At 40.3% G+C, this 18,761-nt stretch overlaps 1 protein-coding gene across 1 annotated transcript; it reads right to left on the reverse strand.

Moving 5' to 3' along the window:
• Positions 1-6,551: 6,551 nt before the first annotated feature.
• sall3a (spalt-like transcription factor 3a) lies at positions 6,552-18,324 on the reverse strand. Its single transcript, XM_079894252.1, has 4 exons — positions 17,474-18,324; positions 9,887-13,018; positions 9,378-9,712; positions 6,552-8,312 (listed from the first exon to the last, which is right to left on the reverse strand). Exons 1-4 carry the CDS (start codon positions 17,550-17,552, stop codon positions 7,881-7,883), a joined length of 3,978 nt encoding a protein of 1,325 aa, XP_079750378.1. The 5' UTR covers positions 17,553-18,324; the 3' UTR covers positions 6,552-7,880.
• Positions 18,325-18,761: the final 437 nt, after the last annotated feature.

An 18,761-nucleotide genomic window follows, 5' to 3' on the forward strand; every position in this document is an offset into this window, starting at 1 on the left:
ATGGAGGACCTGCGCCTAGACACGACCACAACGCATGATGTAGTCAGCCAGATCCGGGCCGTATCCAGATCAGATGGAGGACCTGCGCCTAGACACGACCACAACGCATGATGTAGTCAGCCGGATCCGGGCCGTATCCAGATCAGATGGAGGACCTGCGCCTAGACACGACCACAGCACATGATGTAGTCAGCCGGATCTAGGCCGTATCCAGATCAGATGGAGGACCTGCGCCTAGACACGACCACAGCACATGATGTAGTCAGCCGGATCTAGGCCGTATCCAGATCATATGGAGGACCTGCGCCTAGACACGACCACAGCACATGATGTAGTCAGCCGGATCTAGGCCGTATCCAGATCAGATGGTGAACCTGCACCAGGACAAGTCCACAACACATGATGTAGTCAGCCGGATCCGGGCCGTATCCAGATCAGATGGTGGACCTGCACCAGGACAAGTCCACAACGCATCACTGAAGTGTCAACAGAGATTATATCAACTAGACTCTCCCCTGTGAAGGCCTCATCGACAAATGATCTTCAACTAGATGGAACTGGATTTAATATTCTGAATGTTCCGATCCTAATCTGACTTCTGACCTGTAATGCTGCCTGAATCATAATCATACACTGTTTGTTCGTTGGCCAGAGGAGAACAGGCACTAGCTGGAAGTCCAAGGCCGATCCAGAGGGACAAGGGAGCCTGGCAAAGCCTGAGGGATGACAGATCGTGGTGGAGCCAAGGGAGCATTGAACCAAGGTGGACCCAATTGGTCAGAGGGCCGAGGTGGAGTCCGGAGCTCGAAGGCTCGAGGTAGAGCTGAGGGATCTACAGACCAGGAAGCCCAAGGTGGATCCAAGCAGCTGCTGCTGTACGAAACCATCCGCAATGAAGGAGACTTGGAGCTGGACGGAACCAGTGGCGACAAAGAAGACTTGGCGCTGGGCAGAACCAGTGGTGACAAAATCTCAGCTGGGATAAACCAGCAGAGTCAAAGACGACTTGGAACTGGGTTGAATGAGTGGGAAGGAAGATGACTTGGAACTAGATGGGACCAGCAGAGACTGAAGACCTTGAAACATTTCGTTATCCAGCTCAAGTAATAATTCAGTGGAGACACAGCTTATTGAATGCTCCTCAGTGATGGGAGTGGCAGAAGGCTGTCTGGGCTTAGGGTCAGGACTGGGGCTAGTGTTGTCCTCATCCAAGAGACAGACGGTGAAGGGCGAGTCACTCTTAACCAGCACCCACTCCTCATATTCAGCAAAGCTCCCTGGAGGACCTTGCACAGGCAGGCTTGCCTTCAACCGCTCGATGAGGAAAAATGTTAAACACTACACACATAAACCATTAAAGGGATAGTTCACCAAAATATGAAAATTAGCCCATGATTTACTCAACCTGAAGCCATCCTAGGTGTATATGACATTCTTCTTTCAGACGAATACAATCAGAGTTATATTAAAAAATGTCCCGGCTCTTCCAAGTTTTATAATGGTAGTCAATGGGTATATATTTTTGGAAGTCCATCAAAGCACTAGCCTGGTCCTACCAGACTCTCGTACATTTCATTCGTAAACTTCCTTGAAGGCGGGTACTCTGTTGAAGATTAAAACTACTGGATCTGCCCAGAGCCACTCTGGATCTGCCATAACCAATCGCTAACGTTTGGTTGTGACGTATGTCTACAACTCAAATTAGCACACAACCTCAACGTCATCGTTCTCAGCCACTCCCTCTGTTCGTTGATTGGACAGGTAAAAATTGGCCGGAGAAAACCCGTAAATATACCGCAAACCCAGACGACGTACTGAAGGAAAATGAAAATTGAGCGGAAGTACGTTGGAGGGCGGAGCCAGGCTTTTAATATACAGTGCCTTGTGTTGTGTCTGATGAACCTCAATACCAAGCTTCATGTTTTAATATTATAGTGGTGGTAGGATCATGCTCGGGGGTGTGTGTCTGTGACAGGGACTGGGGGACTGGTCAGGGTAAGAGTAAACCTGAATACAACAAAATACAAAAGAATATACTTCATGAAGACCTGGTCCAGAACATGCAGGACCTCAGAATGGGCCGAAGGATTGCCTTCCAACAGGATAATTACCCTTAGCACCGACACACAGGAGGCCAGGGACTGTGTAGATGATGATGTTAAACTGGACCAACAACCTCCTGGGGCAAAGCCAGAAAACACAAGACTGACCGACCAAACCAGAAGCCGTGGGCTCACATTAAAGACCAGAACCAACCGACAGGATCTAGACAGAAACTGGATGACCGTGAAAACAATTGTTTCCTTACAAAAAAGAAGTTCCTGTATGAGGCTTCAGATGTGATGAAGGGTTGGTGTGCAGGACAGATTTTATCCTGTTTGTGCTTATGATTTACACAACATGAAGAATATTCATCAAGATGAAAAAATGCACAAAGATGTATGGTAATAGATCGCATTGCTATAAATTAACTGTTACTATAGCATTAAATTCAAAGATTAATATCAAATATTTTATAAATGAAACAGTAAACACACATTCACAATGTAAAGTATTACCATTTTCATGGGCTGTATAAACACTACACATTATTAATGTTTAATTTTTGTGGAGCTACTTGCAACGACACATTGTTATTGCTATTGCAAATAATTATAGTAACGTGTAAAACATAGAAAATGCATTTTCAGAGCATGCCATTATCAGAATGTGTTCTGCTAATGAGGATTGTTCTTCAGTTCTCCAGACACTATAATCTATAATTAACTTAATATGTGAGAGTTAAAATAAATTAAAGTGGATGACTGATTCATAATTCAAAAATGACACCAATTAGCATGAACTAACTGTCTGTCACATGGGTCTGATTTGAAACATTGAATAGTAATATAACCAAACAAACAAATAAACAAACAAACAAATAAACAAACAGCTGTAAATGCATCAATAACTGTATGAATGAATAACTGTGAAAACGTGCAGTTATTGTTTTTCCGTCGCTCGGCCTGTAGATGGAGCACACAGCTGGCAAACAGCCTGAGCTGAGAAAATCATAACCTCGTCCAGCGTATCATACTCTCTCTGAATCATCTGAGAAAATCATAACCTCGTCCAGCTGTCAGGAATCATATCATACTCTCTCTGGATCATCTGAGAAAATCATAACCTCGTCCAGCGTATCATACTCTCTCTGAATCATCTGAGAAAATCATAACCTCGTCCAGCTGTCAGGAATCATATCATACTCTCTCTGGATCATCAGAGAAAATCATAACCTCGTCCAGCGTATCATACTCTCTCTGAATCATCTGAGAAAATCATAACCTCGCCCAGCTGTCAGGAATCATATCATACTCTCTCTGAATCATCTGAGAAAATCATAACCTCGTCCAGCTGTCAGGAATCATATCATACTCTCTCTGAATCATCTGAGAAAATCATAACCTCATCCAGCGTCAGGAATCATATCATACTCTCTCTGAATCATCTGAGAAAATCATAACCTCATCCAGCGTCAGGAATCATATCATATGACAGTCACAGATTATATTTTTTATGATGAAATCATTTTTAAAACATTAATGAATTAATTTCATATATCAACAAATATTTTAGATTCAGTTAAATTCACTGATGTAAGTAGTCTAATTCTCAGCATGGACCGCTGTGAAGTCTCTGACTGTAAGTGTCAGCAAAGACATGTATGATACCAGCAAATAAACAGGCTGGACTATTTTAGCTTCTCCAAAATATATTACATTAGAATAAATACAATGTGTGAATATTACAATGCTAAACTTAATGCTCAAGTTTGAATTCTTGACAATTGAACGATACATCTACGATCCGCTTCACAGTTGTAGTTGCTGAACACTGAAGACATCGGCCAGTTCTGCAACTCATCCTTCCCGTTTCGTTGATAAACTGTTATATTTGTGCTATTACATCATGTGTGTCACAAGTCCCAGCCAGCAGGAACACTAATAACTGCAGCAACATCACATCACATTAAATGAACTATTTCAACATAAAAAACCTGTATTATTCTTGTTAACATATTTGTTCACATCTCCGCAGTAATTTGATGTAAATAAAGATTTTGATCCAGTATACAGTGATTTCATGAAGAAACTATGAATACAGTAGATCTGAAATGCTATTTTTAATTATAATAAATTGCATTAACTTATGATTACATGATACTGATGTGAGACACATTGTTTTCATTTGCATCTATAACATGATTATGATCAATAATCTCATGGAACGCACTACTGTTAATGAACAACTTTGGAATAGGCTAAGAATCTTAAGCCGTTTCTAAAGATTGTATTGGTCATGTGAATCTCAGTACTGATTGCCCACACCAAACACTGATCCCTAAACCTACCCGTCATTGTAACTTTAACCAATGAAATTAAATATTACTAATGCAGGGCGGGATTTCTGCTTAACTGGTGTGCGTCCAGTGGGATTTTTTTTATTTATTTTAAATTTTTTATAGAAAGATTAAAAATACGGGAGAAATACAGGAAAATATTTAAATGGGATGATAGTGGGATAGTAAGGTAAAATACGGGAGAATCCCGGGAAAAACGGGAGGGTTGACAGGTATGCCTCGTTAATATTGTAAGTATATAGGATTATGAGTTTATCTGTGGTGGCAAATATGGTTCAGAACAAAGATGGGAATTCCTGAAAGGCAATAGAAAGATGACAAAACTAGAATCTAACCTATGAGAATCTCATGTCATGTCCAGGAGAGACACTCATTCATATCTGTCACACAGCACATTCACAACAACATATTACTGAGTGCATTATGGGAGAATTCAGCGGACTCTTCTCTCTTCACACTCTCTATAGAGCTGAAGGACAATGAAGTGCTCGTGTATATCTGTGTTTGGGCTCTCAAAACATATTTTCAATTCAGTTGGTGATAAATATGAACAACAGTGTGTTTTGTGATGAATAATCATACTCATACACACACACACACACACACACACACACACACACACACACACACACAGAGACAGTACATCCAGCACCGCTGCTAAATCTGAATCCAGCTATTAAATCATCCGAGTTAAAAAAGCGTGCGTTAACAAAGGGCTTTTAAAACTTCAGCATATTAAATTACATGATTGAATTTCATAAAATTACTCCACTCCCAGACTGAAACAAAAGTCTTTATATTTTTGGTCAACCCTGAAAAATTAAGATTGCAATTTTTTTATTCGATAATTGTAAGTGATAAGCACAGGAATGTCTGGAATGCAATATTCATAAAAAGAGGGCAAAAACATGGGAAAAATGCAGTGTCTTTGCAGACAGAGAGAACGGGAATCTGTTTTCCCAAAGACAGTCTGTGAGAGATTATTGGACGGAGAAACAGATGTGAATAATTATGATTCATTTGATTAACACTCTTGACACAATACATCTTTTTTAGTTCATAGTTTAATAGCACAGCCCAGTACGTCCTTGAGCAGATTTTGGTGCCACTGATCAATCCACTAGTTGTGTTGATTGTTTAAACTCATTTTGTAATATTTGTTGCATTATGATCAGGCCTGATTGAGTCTGGTCATGAATATCATCTGTTCATGCGGATGGTGAGGCGTTTCTCTAATCTCATTTACTCTGGTGCTAAAATGCTTTTTTTTTTTTTTGGTCCTCTGGATTGTATTTAGTGTTTTAAATTTAGTTTGGAGCTGGTGTTATTTAACACCTAAGTACCCAAGAAATACTTTTAGTTACACTTTATTTTATTTTATGTTGATACAGTGTAATCACACAAATAACTGCTGAATAATTTTAATAACTACATGTACGTACTATAGGGTTAAGGTTACGGTTTAGTTTAGAGTTAGTTAATTGTATTTATGCATTTTATTACAATAGTAAGTACATGTAACACATCACTTTCAAATATAATGTTACCATATATTGGGCAAGAATGTGTTTTATTCGTTTATTTGTTTATTTCTATTATTTAAGCTCATCGTGAGATCTAAAGCAGGTACTGTATATCTCCTCTACATGAAAAACAGTTCATAAATAAAGCAAATAATGTTTTATTCTGTTGATGCAGAGTCTGTGATAATTACAACTAGTCTTATTTAAAAAGCCAGCAGTGTCAGTAAATGTGTGTGTCAGTGCATATGCCATGACTGAACTGACACACACTGTAATATCGCATCAATAACACATTCTTCTCTCACACACAAACCTGACTTCATGCGTCCACAAAAATGAATAAGAAAGTGACTCGGAAAAATTCAGTTACTTGTGAGAATAGCCTCGTTTGTTTGAGATCTGGCATCTAATGCAATGAAACACAGGAATGTCTGAGTGTCCAGTTCTTCTCATCCACTGCATGTTGAAGTGAGAGTGCTCGAATTTAGGTTACAAAAATATTTTTACATAATATATTTACAGCTATTTAAAACTGATTCGTTTCCCCAGTTTAAATATCTGTAGACAAAAATCTTTAGATGGAAGAGCGATGAAAGAGAGACAGCATTACACAGAGAGAATCTGTTCTCAGTTTATTTGAGCTCGACTGGACAGAATGTCGTGAGGCTCGGGGACAGAAGCTCATGTTCCTGTGCTACATCCAGAACTCACATTTACAAACCGGAAAAAGAAGTTGTTATAGATCGCTCAGTCCCACAGTAATGCAATCTCACAAACAAGACCGTTCCTCCAAAAAGTGCATTCACAAACATGACAAATCAACATATTTTTTTGTGTTGTGTTACAAAATGTGCATAACAGTTCTGTCTGTACTCAGTAGATTCGCAATTCCTCAACACAAACTGTTTTTGTAGAACTCTGTTTTATTTCTTTACAAAGGATAAAAAGAGGCTTGTGAGCGTAGCAGCTTTAGATGCCGTGCCGTCTCGTGGTGTAGCTGTTACACAGCAGGAGATATCCACAACAAAACACCTCAGTATGATTGCATTGATAGAACAAAGATTTTTTTTTATGTCTTTATTTCAATATATATTTAGAATTCAAAATTAAATTAAATTAAAATAGATTAATAAAAAAAAACTCAGGGCAATTAAATATATTTTAATACCTACTGTTAATTTATACCATAAATATTAAGACACAGAACATTAATATAAGAACATGGCTGAAAAATTAATGTAAAAATTTGAACGACTTTTTCGTCTGGACAAGTGTCTAGTTTCCATGATTGAAAAAGCTGACTAATATATCCAATTTCATGTTTCCGTCCGTTCATGTACCACAAAGCAACCAAATAAAATCACTCTTCTTTTGTTTTTGCCCATGTCAGCTGACACCAGCCCGATCTCACGGCAATTCGTACGAATTTTACGAGGTGGCTAATTCCTCACTCGTACGAATTCGTAAGATTTTTGCTAAATCGTACATATTTTACGAATTGCCCAATTGGCATGAATTCGTACGAATGACCTACCCCTGACCCCCCCAAACCTAACCCTAACCCATCACTGGGGTTTAGACAAACCGTCCGAATGACCTAACCCTGACCCCTGACATCCCCCCCACACACAATTTGTTTTGACAAATCGTACGAATTCATCCGAATTAGCCACCTTTTACTCACTCGCACGAACTGGTCGTGAGATAGCGTTGCACTGTGTGTCAGAGCGTCATACTATTAAGAAACATACTGACAGAAACCAGTAAGTACCATGCAAACCTTTCAAGACAAACGTTTTTCAAACGAGACACATGTTTTCTTTGTATGAATCAATGTACAGTAGGACTGAAGAACACTAAATATCTAAACAGCATATCAGACTTCATTTGTACAATATAATACATAACTCAAACTGGATTAAGTACTTTTGTCAGTATCCTTTTCTAAATGTACATCATCAATTAATCCCAATTTCTTTGTCCTTTTCCCTGAATCTGGAGAAGGGGTGTCCAGCTCCCACTTCCAGGTTGGTCTTGTCGAGTGTGTTCCCGGGAGAACTGCTCCCGGTGTGAGACCTCTCCATCCCTGCGGACAGTCCTCCCACAGCAGGAATGCCTCCGCCGCTCAGACTAATGGGAATCGGAGGAATCCCTCCATTCTGAATGACAGAGATCTCATTGTTTTTCATTGCCAGTCCATTGGTGATGGCTACAGCATACTGATTCCAGAAGCCTGGGTCTACGTTGATTGCTCGAGCTGTGAGATCCTTCTGAAACATCTCGCTGAACTTTATGGCATCTCCCCCTAGAAGAGCCATTGGGTTCTCCACGGAGAGGCGTCTCCCCCGCCGGGCCGGGGCGTTGTTCCACATGTGGGTTCCCATGTGGACCTGAAGTGAGAACGCTGCTTCAGTTTATATGAATCGCAAAAAAAGACATCATGCTCTTTATTTATATGCTTTTCTGATGTGGTTATGAGAATGTTTTTGTCATTTACGTCTATATTACAAATATATTTGATTCAGTTCAATTCACATTTATTTGTATAGCGCTTTTCGCAATACACATCGTTTCAAAGCAGCTTTACAGAAAATGCATGAGTCCGCATTACAACTTAGAGTGATCTGTTATCAGAGGTTATGTATTTCAGAAATATACAAATCACAGTTGGCTAAAAATGTATTAATTTAAACAATGTAATAATTGAATGCAGAAACAATGAGCTCATTGAAGTAATGAATACTTATATCACAGTTATATATATATCAAATACATTTAACTTTTAAAGAATGTGCTTTAGTAAGCTTAACCTCATTTGAAGATAGTAACTGGTAAAAGCTGCAGGCAGCAATTACAGGGACAAGCTCATTAGAGGCGGATCTGTAACAGGTAAATATAAAAATAGCATCCCGGTGAAGATTTTATGAAACGTGATTTCAAAGCCTTTATTAAAACTGCTTGTAATGTAATACAGTTGTTTATGACTTTTAGGTACAGTAGCACCATCAAATTAAAATGGTATTGTCAGGGCACATGCAAACTTTCATGTAAATATGCCAAAATGTTGCTTTGATTTTTTTTTTTTTTTTTTAGGTGAAGATACGATTAGCGCTGTGGGAGGAGTTCAGAAAATATCTTTTCAATTCAATTTCAAAAGGTGCACAGGCAATGTGGCCGACCATGGCGAAATGGGTATCACCGTAATCTGCATGACCCAGTGAAACAAAGGAGACCAGATCATGAATAGGATAAATATGAAGGTAATATTTTTTGTTTTGTTTGTTTATTTTTTTACCTCTAGGTGGTGTTAACACCAAACTTTTATGTACCAATATGCTGATGCATTTGTTAAATACTGCATTCGTAAATTTATCCTGTTTTCATTCACATTTTATATAGTTTTGCATAAATATGAACTAAAATACACAAATAGGCCGAATATATTTGAACCATACCTTCAGATTTCCCTTTGTGGTGAAGGCTCTGCCACAGATGGAGCAGCCGAATGGCTTTTCTCCAGTGTGAGTGCGCTCGTGGATCTGAAGAGCGCTGGCAGACGAGAAGTTCTTCCCACAGGAGTGGCAGTTGTGTTGTTTGGGGGTCCGGCGGGGTGGGGGCGGAGCCAGCATTGGAGCCAGGTTGGGGCTTATTGTTGTGTGAGGGGTTGCGGTGGGAACCTGGGGGCCAACTGGTAAGTGGGGTCCCTCACACAAGGCCGGTGGTTTACTGTGTCCATTCTCATATTTCACTGTGCTTGATTCTGAGCTCATAATACTGGGAGTGTTTAAACCTATAAAAAAAAAAAAAACATAAATTACAGGAAAATGCTTCAGTTATTTACTTTTATTTGATTTTAATGTATATATTAGTAGTAACAACATGAAGAAGAGTAGTTAAATTGTCAGTCATTTGTAATTTTGTATATATATGACTATCTCTGTCCAAAATTAAAAAACATGACTACCTCTGTCTCTTCCCAGGAACAGCAGACTGAAGTGATTCTCATCTTTGACAAATGGCCTGTTGGGCTGTGTGGCAGTGAGATCTAATGCGCCTGTGTTTTCTGCTCCAGGAGAAGGGGTGTCTGACTGCTCAGACTTCACTGTTGCACTCACTGAAGCAGAATGCAGAGCCTCGTCCTTGCCGCTATTCGCCTGAGGAGGGGACTCGACTCTCGGTGGCTCGAAGCGATGGCTCTCCGGCTGGCTGTAGGTAGGAGACAGAGCCTGCATAGAGCCAGAGGATTCAGACTGTGCTGGACTCCCAACACTGTGGTTCTCCAAGTCTCCCATAGTGGAAGATGAGTCATTCTTAAACATGTCTCCATTTTCCCCATCAATTTCACTCCCATTTTCTTGAGGCTTTAGGCTGAAGGAATGAGTTACGTTAACTGTTGGGTCACTCAGCTTCATTTCATTCTCCAAAGCAACAATGCTAGAGATTAGAGAGGTTGGGGGAGAGGTGCTTGGAGACATATCTGAGTATAAATTGAGTTGTTTTGGTGAATCCCCATTCCCTTCTTTGAGACATGTTTCATCTTCCGTTACTTGGTCCATCTCGTCGAGTAGCTCATCATCATAGTTGCTCATGGTGTCTAAGCTCTTTTCATCAAAGGACAGATCTGTGTCCATGTCCTGAAAACTCTCAGGCAGGGGTGTGTTGGGAATCTGTCCACCCATATGCATGCGGATGTGTTGCTGCAAAACTACAGCATTAGTAAACTTTTTCTGGCATATGGGGCAAGAGTGCTGTACCCGGAGAGGGGGCTTTGATCTGTGAACCCCAAAGTGTGTTTTCAAATTACCCTTGGTTGTGAAAGCACGACCACATATCTTACATTTAAAGGGTCTTTCTCCTGTATGGATGCGATAGTGCATCTTCAGGGCACTCTGACAACTGAGCACACGATGACAGATAACACACTGGTTGGGGTCTGTCATCTTCTTATCAATATTTTCCACCAGTTGCTGTAGTTTTGAGGTCTCTGATGTTTGCATAGAGTCCAGGAGGCCACCAAAAGGAAACTTGGGCTTAAACTGACTGGACATCATTTGTAGGGAGGGATGAGAGACAGCAGATGGAGTATTCGTTGAGTCTGTGATCTGTGTTCTGGTTGTGGTTGTAACTGTGGTTGTAGAAATCACTTGGGGTATGGAAGAAATCGATATGCTGGTTTCTCCAGGCCTGGTGGGGGAGTTGGGTGGTAGATGAAAGGCTTCAGGTTTGAGAACTGGAGGTGTGCCACTCGCCACATTAGGTTGTGGTGAACTGGAAATTTGTGCAATACTGGCCTCAGCAATGAGGTGATTCGGAGACAAAGATGTGCACTCACTTGATGGCGGTGATGGCCTTTGAGGTGACCGACTTAAAGGGGTGAAACTAGTTGAATCCCCATAGTTTCCTAGAATACTGGGCATAGTTGGAGGGAGTTGCAGTGCTACCGATGTTGGGATTGTAGACAAAACAGGTTTGCTGTCCAGCCATGTGGTAACAGGTTTTTCTGGGGGAAAGGACATCCCATAAGGTATACCTGAGCTAGTTGGAACATTGTCCAAATACTCAGGAACAGGATAGGGGTTCATTTGGATGTGAGGATACTTTTCTTTGTGTCTCTGAAAATGAACCTTTAAGTTACCCTTTGTAGAGAAGCGATTACCACAAATGTTGCATTTGAAAGGCCTTTCACCAGTATGAGAACGAAGGTGAATTTGCAGGGCACTGTCACTTCCAAACACCTTAGCACAAAATCTGCACTTGTGTTTGAAGAAGGGATCTTCTGAACTGGGTTTGGTGTCGAACATAGAGACATTTGGGGGCTTTCCTTTGCGGTGCTTCATTAGGGCGGAAAGAGGATCAAGAGCATTTGTAGTTGCTGCAATACTGGCGAGAGGATTAGGGAAGATAACACTGTTGGGCGAGCTGTGAGGTACAAGGGGAAGGCTGGAGGGGGATGTTAGCAATCTCCCATGAGTCAGCGTTAAAGGACTAGGTGTGTTCCTTGGTAGTGAAATACAACAACTGACTTCAGCCCCAGTTCCTGTGCTACTACTGGTGCAGCCACTGCTGCTAATCGACACTGAGCATGGTGGCATTTGAGAGGGAACCACATTACTGGCTGTTGGATACAAGGAACTCATTGTGATATTGCTTTTCATCCCAGAACTCGCCAGTTGGCCACCTGTCTGAGGGACATTGGAACAGGCTCCCTCCAGAGCTGAAGATAATGAGGCTGAGACCTGTCCGTTTAAAGTGGAGGGTCCCTTGATAGGAAGCTGATGCACAGGGGGTGTGATGAAGCCACGTAGATGAAGCTGCCCAGACATAGTGGGTATGCTGGAGGATGAGGTTACGTGTAAGGCAGCATTCATGCTGTGGTCTACTTGATGGTTGACAGTGGTCTGTGTGGGGGCTTGTTTGTTTATTAGCGCCACCTGGCTCCGAATCTGCTCTATGAGTTGAAGCTGATGGAGCTGTTGCTGCTGCAAGGCCATGAGCTGGTCCAGGATCATGGGGATGGCCATAGTGGACACTTCACCAGCTAGAGCTCCTCGGGCACCCTGAGAGAACTGGGCCACCGCCACACGGGTCCCATGTAAGGTTTCCAGCGTGACGTTAGTGCTGGGAATGGAGTACCCCGCCCCGGAGGACTGCGTGTGGTCCTCAAGCTGAGGTAGGCTTATGTCTGGCTCTGCCAGTGTAACTTGATCTTCAGAATCTGTGGGCTTCTCAGGAGACAGTTCCACTTCCATGGGCTCGTCTTCTTTCTCCAGGACAGCCCCCGGATCCAGCATCATGTCTGCTCCTTCATCCGCTTCAGCGTGTGGGATGAGGCTTCCCCCGGGGTCGTCCTCGCTCTCGGCCGGCTCGCTGCTGGGCACTGGGGATGGCTCAGGCACGTAGTCCTGGGCTGGCTCTGAAGTCACCTCATTATCACTGATAATCAACACAAGTGGGTTCTTGGTACAGGTGTTCAGATGTTCACAGAAATCCGACCACTTAAAGAACTCAGCGCAACACTTTTCACACACATGGGTCTCTTCGCTCCCACTGCGGCTCTCATTTCCACTGTCTGAATCCTCCACTCCTTCACCTGAGACTGAGGGGAACAGGAAATTAGAATAAATTCAACTTTTTTATTAATTTGCATAAATCAAATCAATTTTGCCCTTTTTTCTGGATTTTTGTCTCTCATCTTAGCCACCAGTTTTGATAATTCCACTGTTCCCTGTATAGCCAGCTAATAAATCTCTTAGTGCAATCAGTCTAATCAGTGCTGGATGTTTCCATTTAAAAATGGATTCAACACAAGTCTTTGATTTCCAATGTTTTCATTCAGTTCAGCTGTTACTCGCGTTCCGAACTGCTAACATGAAACCTCAAATATCGGTCTCTTCACTGGTTCTGTCAGATGCGTCATTTATGGGTTTGCAAACACTGGCACAACATGTCTCCTGACAAACTACAGTTGTTGAAGAAACCGCATGTTCTGTACAGCTGACATACAGCCCTAAATCATATCTGATCATGTCTGTTTCAATCATACATTTCTTTGAGATATTGAGATATTATCTGTACAAACTATTCCAATGGCATACTATTTTGTGTGTTTGTATGTGTCTATGCTTTATGGTAATTATCTGGTAATAGTGCTTGACTGCAGAGATTGGGTTGGGTCTGATATTTTGTTAATTATGTTATGCAGACAACTGTGAAGAATTAACTTTATAAGCTGAATTAAACATGTCTAAATTGTGATTAGACCTTGCGGAGTAAAACATTTCTTTTTTTCTTTTTTTTTATCCAACTGGTGGTTGATAATGTTTAGCAGATCAAATATAGTGTATGTTCTACTGCAATATTGATGAATATTTTCAAACTATCAAGAATAAAATTCATTATATTACAAAACAGAAAATAGAATCAAATAATACATATAACAACAAATGTTTTTGACAACAAAGAAATTATGATAATGTACTGTAACCCTAATACTAATACTAAGAAGAAGAAGAAGTGAGGAAGAAGGAGGAGGAGGCGATTTATTTCCTCATGTCGGTAGTGACTGGAATAAAATTAATTAGAAATGCTTATTTTATTTAAGAGAGAATAATAGTTAACTATGACACATTCATATACTGTCTATTTCAGACAAACGAAAAGTATAATTTTTTCTATAATTTTCTAGATGAGTAAAACAGACTGATATAGATTATATACTGGAATTATATAGAATTTCCTGTACAATGAGCAAATGTTGATATGCAAACTGAAAACACTGTTAGATTTTATATCTGTTATATTCTACCAGTTGCTATATTATAATCTCTTTTACACTATAATGTATTTATGCTTTTATAAGTGTTATGATAAGTGTTAAAAAGATATATAGAGTAAATTCATTTCTCATTCATTGCCATTTCAAAATTAAATAGATATATCATGCACACACGTAAAATGCCTAAATACACAAATGTGTTAAATGCAACTAATTGACTACTTTTTATTAAAAATGATAATAAATAAATACAAACCTTTTTTTGTGATAATTCAAAATGGCTGAAAGTATTATATTATAAGTATATACAGTAGCACACACACATATAAACTACAGTATACCATGCACATGTGCAAACCTACAGCATGTGCTAACTATTACTTAAAATGAAATGTTTGAATTTCTAATATTAATCTTGTTCAGTGTTCATTGTCCGCTCGCAGTGCCAGAGGAACACATGAACGAGCACACCCAGAGACTTCTGCACAGTAATGCCTCTATATCCGCCAGAACACCCGAGCTTCTGTCAGTGCTTGCAGATGTGCAGCACAAATATTAATATTGTGTATTAGCATGTGTCTGACACCAGATTTACCCACACCATGATGCTGACTGGCCGATCTGAGAGCTGGGCCCGGATTAAAAGGTTAAACCAGCATATTTTGCTAAACATCTTTGGCGTATCAATACGCATTATCTATAGATGCATTATCTATAGACCTCATGTACAATTTGAGCATTGAAAAATACAAAAATTGTGAGACAGTTACATTATCTACATTGAAAAGATCTAAATGAATAATAAAATCCCAACACTATAAAAATGTTTCATGATTACTGTCTAAATTAAATGGTCAAAAATATAATTTAGTACGACTGAACAAACTGGACTACATTACTGTACATTACACCAGTAATTTTAGGTAAGAAAAAACATCTGATATAAATGCTGTCAAAAAGTATGGACTCAGCGGCCTTGGAAACATGGAAGCAAGGAAAAGTATTGTTCAATAACGCACACAGAATTCAAGCATGATTAATTATGAAACTTTCCATAAGATGTATAAATATTAAATAAAAAATAATACTAAATTGTAAATCTCAGCAGAAAAAAAAGTGTTATATTTTGTTTTTAAAAAGTCATAAACCGTGTTAGATGCACACGACAGGACAGAGCATGAAAGAGCTCATTAGTTGTGTGGAGATGAAGGACGACAGAGAGATTATCATAATTAATACACCATAGGACATGTGTAAGCCACTTTTCTCAGGTCAAGCGAACATCTGCACACATTGCATGTAAAGCTTGACATCTCTGGGCCACCCATGCCGGCGCGCCCAGCCGAGGGTTACGAGCACCGGCCTCAGAGCAGCTCCTCGGGGACAGAGAGCATCACCGCTGCTTAATGCCTCACCATTCACACACACACAAAAGAGTGTGTTCAAAAGCCAAGCAAACAAAAGAGAAGAAAACGAGCATTTAAAGACTTGTGCGGAGAGAAACACTGCGCTCATAAAGGTAAGGACAGAGTCTTACTGGAAACCTCTCGCTGAGATGTGAATCAGACAACTGAAGTCAAGCTGGAGATTCAGAGCATACGGTTAAATCCTCAGCGTGACCGATCGAGTCGTTAGATTAGAAACAATCGATACTTCTGTTGCTATTCAAATGCAGTCGAAGTCAGATCATACATCAACAGTGTGTGCCAGAAACTGAAGCACCAGTCAATGTTAAACGCTCAGGACTGCAATGTGTTACACTTTAATTTGTCATTAAATTTTCAATTTTCATTTCTGGTTATTTCTCTCTCTCTCTCTCTCTCTCTCTCTCTCTCTCTCTCTATATATATATATATATATGTACACACAGAACAAGGGGTTGGGATGTTTGAATTACTGTGAATTATTGTAGTGTATTATGTGTATGTTGCAAGATCGGCAAATATGTGCTTAAATATGTATTAATAGATGAATGAGTTTTACATGGATTACATACGTATTTACTATATTCTTGAATTATTATTTAAATAAACATTTGTACTGTATTTCTATCAGACATAAAGCTTGATGTCTTCTTCAAACTCAGTCAAGAGGTGCTTTCATTTTAACATGCATTTTGATTAGAGTTTCATAGATTAAAGCCACATAAGATCAAGAACATGTGACAGAAAATAATGACACAATAATCACCTAAAAAGATTTAAGAACGATAATAAGAACGACATTATAACATTCCTTAACAGCCGCACAAAACAGTGATTTTCACATGATTTGCTGGTCAAATGTTAATAATATAGTAATAAATGAAGCACAATAAAGTAGCAGGTGTGTATGAACTACAAGAAATGCTGCAATATGAAAGTAGAGAGTGACTGAATAACCGAGATATGAGGAAGGGTTTTACTTTCACTGAGTGCATTTTTAAAAACACTGCATGTGATAAATTATTATTATTAGCCTATTATTATTGTTATTATTATTATTATTGCAAAAAAAGTAAACAGATTTTGCGAGAAAAGGGGGCCGAATTGTTTTAATTAATAACTGCGATGTCCTGTAATTACAGCGGCTCGCGCATCGGGTTAAACGGGGTTTTTAAGACAATTCCGTGTAAAACACCAGCGACATTTAATACTAAAATACTAGATTAAGACGTAGGCATTCATGCATTTGCCACCTTTCTTTTTTTTTTGACAGTGATTTAGGTAAAAAAGCAAATTATCAAGTTAAAAAGAAGAATTTAGAAGAGGAAAATTTTAAATGACAAAAAGATCTTAATATTTAAGCAGAGAATCGCCGTTTTCCTTCTTTTAAATGTTTGAAGCGTCTCTAAGAAATAAAACTCAATTTTAATGTTTCCGCATATTTACACTAATAAAAATGATAAATTAAGCTGTATGTGAATCTGTTGAACTAGATAATAATTTCCTCTCATATTGTATTTGTTTTATTAGCTAATATTTGATCTGAGTTTCGAATAAATCGCCGTTTGCTGTTTATGTTACTAAATCATAATTGTCATAATTTAAGAAAAGCGGTTTTAACATTTTCAGTAGGTTATATATATCGATGCATGCACGGATGTGAATTTAACTTTAAAATATAATGACAAAAGTATTCGATCGCTGTCGAGATGAAGTCGCACGTGGGCTAGTCGCGAAACTAATGTTAGTTTGTTTTAAAGGCTATTTTCCTAACGCGCATCGCTGGCATTAACTAGTCTAGTCCAGTGCAGCTTCATCATCCTCCTCCTCCTCCTCCTCATCATCAGCTCACCGTGACCCGGCAGCAGGACCGGCTCGGGCTCCTCGTCCGACCGCAGGTGCTGGGGCTTCGCTTGCTTCCGACGGGACATTCTTCCTCATTCACACTCATCAGAAGATCCGCGCAGAATCTGCTCAGGAACTCGCGGGTTTGATCGGAGTTATCATTATGATAGTGAATGATCCTCTGGATTGGCAGAGCTCCAGTGGGAACAACTGAGATGGAAATGAGGGACGGACTCCGCAATTTACTACTTCACCTTCAACTCTCACACACTCACACTCTCACACACACTCTTCCAGCCGAGATCAGCTCCGCCGCCCAGAGGAGGAGCACACACTGATCGCTCCTCACTGCTCTTCCTCACGGGATCAGTTCTGCGGGATTGTACAGGAATATTCCCAAGAGTTAGTGAGATGATTCGGGCGGATCCTGTTCAGAATAACTTTTCTTCTTTGTAAATGTTCCTTTCTTCCATTACATCCCATCAACGCTTAAGCTAATCTGCGTGTCTCTCAGTAAAGTAGAGGAGAGCATGTCCTCCGCCGAGGGTAAAGCGGTCCCAGTGTCAGCAGGAGTTCGCCGCGAGCCTGAAGGAAGGAGCGTGTGTGTGTGTGTGTGTGCTGTGAGATCGCTCTGAAAGTTAGTTGAAGTGCTCGAGTGATGTAAAGTTGTCGAGTTTTGAGCTCCTGTTTCTCCAGGCCTGTGGATCCCCGAGACTCTCCCGACGCGTGCGATGATCGCGGTGTCTGACGCGCTCCGCTGGGCGTCAGAAGTTAGTGAGCGGTCGGTGCTGGCGCTGGAGGTGTGTGTGTGTGTGTGTGTGTGTGTGCGCGCGCGCGCGCAGAGGATACAGCAGGACACACCAGTTCACCGTCATCTGATGCTCACGGCGGCATGAAACTGACCTGATAACATTACTCACTCCATCTGCTTATTAACACACACTTCCATATCCCGGGAATATGAGCCGAGTTCGGGAAGAGAAGCGTTAGTGGGCCTACAGGAAAAATTAGTGGAAAAAAGCGGCGATTTAAAATGCATGTGTTTAATACGAGCTTAACAATAATTACATTTTGTTTTCTGATCCTAATTATTGTCATGTATTTATTTATTTTTCCTGTTCGACTCTGATATTAATATAATTTATTTAAACACAGAACTGTGACTCATGTCTATTATGAGGGTTGATCAGACACATGCATGTGCAAGTTTCCTCTCCTTTCTCCTCTGTCGCATCCCGCTTCCAGAAGTTATGTCCAAACCCCTTCAGTCCTCCACTAATATATACCGAAGACAA

Source organism: Squalius cephalus (assembly GCF_949319135.1).
Source record: "Squalius cephalus genome assembly, chromosome: 15".
In the NCBI taxonomy this organism is placed as follows: Eukaryota; Metazoa; Chordata; class Actinopteri; order Cypriniformes; family Leuciscidae; genus Squalius; species Squalius cephalus.